General features: G+C 47.2%; 1 protein-coding gene across 1 annotated transcript; it reads right to left on the bottom strand.

Annotated features, from left to right (window-relative positions):
• Window positions 1–240: 240 nt before the first annotated feature.
• On the bottom strand, window positions 241–596 carry LOC145337376 (large ribosomal subunit protein eL42-like). The gene is given in 1 exon segment (XM_080182167.1): window positions 241–596. A coding segment is annotated over 1 exon segment (321 nt). The 5' UTR covers window positions 580–596; the 3' UTR covers window positions 241–258.
• Between the last annotated feature and the right edge of the window lie 3,509 nt (window positions 597–4,105).

Here is a 4,105-nt window from a genome sequence, read left to right as displayed (position 1 = left end):
GGGGATGTCAGAAGCAGATACAATAGCAATGGTTACAAAAAATCATCTTGACAGATAGATACATGAATAAACAGGGAATACAGAGATACAGGCTGCATAGATGCAAAACAAAATCATTAGTTTAGAAAAGTATCATTTGTCGGCACAGGCTTGACCAAACAAACAACATTTCCTTTCCGGGCCTCTCCCTGTGTGTTTTTTTTTAGCATTTGAGATGTTTTATTGTGAATTGGTTCTCCAACAAACAAAGAATGCAGCTTAGAACTGGATGACTTGGCTCTTCCTCTGCTTATCTCCTCCCAGCTCAAAGTGCTTGCATCTCTTCATGGCCAGCATTCTCTCTGACCTACAATTGGGCTCCACACACTCCAATCTCAGCACAATCTTCTTTGTGGTCTTCGCCTTTTCCCCAAATATAGGTTTTGTCAGTCCACCATAACCTCTCTGCTTTCTGTCATAACATCTCTTACCCTGTGTGTATTAGGTATCCTTTCCCTTCTTGTACTGGGTAACCTTGTGGGGCTGGTGCCTCCGATTTTTTTTGCAATATGTCCTCCGGGTCTTTGGTACGTTGACCATTTTCCCAAACCGGGCGGTGAGCGGAAAAAAAGCTCAGGCCTCTCCCTGTTCCTCTTCAATTTCAAAACAGAGAGTCTTCAATCACACCCAGGATAGGATTATTTGCAGACATCCACCGAACTCCAGCCAACACAACCCTCCTCCCCTTCCTTCCTATGAACATGCAGGACATAGAACACGTGTCCTTTTAACTAAGGTTTTGAGGTCATCGGGCCCAGAAACAAGGGACCATTCGGCCTGGGTATCATGTCTCACAGTGAAATAACACAGTTGCTGAGGTGACAGACAGGGCCGTGTGGTGGTACAGTTAATAGCACAGCAGTCTCCCCGCGTGAGGACCTGGATTTAGTTGCTGTCGTGGGTGACTGTGTAGAGCTTGACATTCTCTCCGTGTTTGCATGTTTTTCCTCTGGGTGCTTAGAACAAAAACAAAACAAAGAACAAAGAACAACCCAACACGGGAAACAGGCCCTCCGGCCCAACGAGCCCTCGCCGCCATCGGAACAAAGCATTTTCCGACACCTACCTTGACCCGTGTGTAGGCGTATGGTACCCCTATTGGAACCAGATTCAGGGGAGAATAGTTTAGGGACAATTTGTTACACCAATCAGCCTAACAGCACATCTTTGGGGTGTGGGAGGAAACCGGAGCACCCGGAGGAAACCCACGCAACCACAGGGAGAATGTGCAAACTCCCACAGACACTGGCCCAAATCCATGTATCTGCACAGCTAGCAGTGATAGTCACTGAGCTGCTGTGGTGCCCATCTGCTGGTCCAGTTTTAAGCACACACAACGACGTGAAGTACTAGGCCACTCTCGAAACATCCAAGAGCAGCCCACGCACGACCCACCGTGTGCATGCCCCTCGTTAGACAACAAGGTGGACCGACACACCTGCGGATTAAAAGAGACAAGACATTAATGCCATCAGGCCCCGGAGTTTTATCAGTTTTTATGCTACCTAAAAACCCGAACACTTCCTCCCTCGTAATGGATATTTCCTTCAACTGGTCTACAGCTCCCTCCAAGACATTACAAGACACCAAGCTCCTCTCCTTCGTGAATTCCGACACGAAGTATTCATTCAGGATCTCCCCCGTTCCCTCAGCCTCAATGCATAGTTCCCCTCCTTTGTCCCTAAGAGGACCAATTTTCCCTCGAACCACCCTCTTGTTCCTAATATAAGAGTAAAATGCCTTTGGATTTCCCTTAATCCTATCAGCCAAAGCCATTTCATGCCCCCTTTTCCCCCTTCTAACTCCCCTTTTGGTCTCCTCTCAAATGCCAACGATGTGCAGGTTCAGTCGATTGTCCATGCTAAATTGTCCCTTATTTTCTCAAGGAGACCAGGTTAGATTGATTAGCCATGGGAAAGCATGGTTGGTGTGCCGAGGTAAAATTCTCTGTTAGAAAATCTTTGCAGACTCAATGGGCCGAATTCCCATGATCTGCACCGTGTGCCTCTATGTTTCTATGACTTTGTCATTCATGTACCAGGACATCCTTGCCCCTCTATATCACAACATTCTGCAGTGGCTTTCAATATGAAATATGTTCTGCTTTTGTATTCTTCCGAACCATGTGGCAACCTCAATTTTCCCACATTGTGTGTAACATGTCCAAGTTTTACCTCTTCATTTAATCTACACGGTAACTTTGTGTCTCCTCATAACGATGTACTTTTCTACCTATCTTGGAATTTTCAGAAGAGTTGACTGTATTGAATAAATTCATATTGATTGCAAGTCAGTGATCCACAAGGATTAATCCCTGTGAATTCAATACTTACTTTATACTAACCTTAAAATGAACTGTTTATCCCAATTCTATGATTCCTGTTTGTGAACTAATCTGATATCCATGCTAATCTCTTAACACGAAGAGCTGCAACGTTTTATGAGGCACATTAACGAATCCTCGTTTGTTTTGTAGCACAAATACATTACTTCACTTGATTGCGAGTGGAGAGCTTGTGGGTGAGTACAGTGATTTTTTTTTAAAACTAACTTTGTACTTGTTTCTTTTTCTTTAAATTTTTGCACCGGAAGCAGTTACTAGGGCACTCGGGTAGAGTTTTTTTTTACCTTACTACAAATTAGAGTGGTGAGGAATCCCGATACTCTACATAGGTAGAGTATCCCAGCCCTCCCCGCTCCTCTAACTTCAAAAAGAGAGAGAGAGAGAGGGGGTCTGACTGAGAGCAGGTAAGTTTGTTTTTGAGTGTGCTGTAAGGGCTTTGGCTCACAGGGCCAAAGAGATAAGGGTGAGGCAAGGGAAGTTATAAGTTTTTTTTTACTTTTTCCTCTGGGTTACTAAAAAGGGGCAAGTATGGGTGTGAGGCCAGTATGTTGTTGCCAGTGCAACATGTGGGAGGTCTTGGAGGCTCCTGGTCTACCAGACATCCACACCTGTGCTCGGTGTGTGGAGCTGCAGACCCTACGGAACCAGGTTAAGGAGCTGCAAATGCAGCTCGAGGACCTTCGGCTCATTAGAGAGAGTGAGGAGATAATTGATAGGAGCTATCAGCAAGTAGTCACACCAGAGCAACGGGAAGAAGGCACGTGGGTAACTATTAGGAAGGGGAAACCTCAGGTGATGGAGAGCACGCCGGTGGATGTCCCCCTTCAAAATAAGTCCTCCTGCCTGAGTACTACTGGGGGGGACAGCTCATCTGAGGGAGGCAGCAGTGGCCAGGTCTCTGGAGCTGAGCCAGTATGTCAAAAAATTAAAAAAGAGAGCAGAAAGGTAGTATTAATAGGGGTCTCCACAGTGAGGGGGGGGCGGACAGGCATTTTTGTGGACGTAGATGTGAGTCGCGGATGGTGGTTCGTCTCCCTGGAGCTGGGATCCGGGATGTCTCTGGGCATGTCCCAGACATCCTGAAGGGGAAGGGTGAGGAACCGGAGGTTGGAGTGCATATAGGTACTACTGACGTAGGCAAGAAGAGGGAGGCAGTGGTGAAAAGGGATTATAGGGAACTGGGTAGGCAGCTGAGGAAGAGAAAAGCGAAGGTAGTAATCTCAGGATTGCTGCCTGTGCCACGGGAGAATGAGGGCAGGAATGGAATGAGGTGGAGGCTGAATGCGTGGCTGAGGGACTGGAGCAGGGGGCAGGGATTTCGGTTCCTGGATCATTGGGACCTCTTTAGGGGCAGGTGTGACCTGTACAGTAAAGACGGGTGGCACTTAAATCCCAGGGGGACTAATATAATATCTTGGTGGGAAGACTGGCTAAGGCTACTGGGGGGACTTTAAACTAGAAAGGATAGGGGGATGGAATTGTGATGGGGAGACTGGGACCGAGGAGGTTAGCTCCCAGGTAGGGAAGGACTGCAGGCAGTATGAGAGGGAGGTTAGACAGGGGGTGGAGAAGGGAAATGCCCAGGCTGAGGGGCTGAAGTGTATCTATTTTAACGCCAGGAGTGTAGTAAATAAGGTAGATGAGCTTAGGGCGTGGATTGCTGCTTGGGAATGTGATGTGATGGCCATTACGGACACTTGGATGTCTCAGGGACAGGACTGG

The sequence above is a fragment of the Carcharhinus amblyrhynchos genome, unplaced genomic scaffold (assembly GCF_965287045.1).
Source record: "Carcharhinus amblyrhynchos unplaced genomic scaffold, sCarAmb.v2.hapA scaffold_47, whole genome shotgun sequence".
NCBI classification, from domain to species: Eukaryota; Metazoa; Chordata; class Chondrichthyes; order Carcharhiniformes; family Carcharhinidae; genus Carcharhinus; species Carcharhinus amblyrhynchos.
The sequence above is the reverse complement of the archived record's forward strand: the minus strand, read 5'-3'. Positions and strand labels throughout refer to the sequence as shown.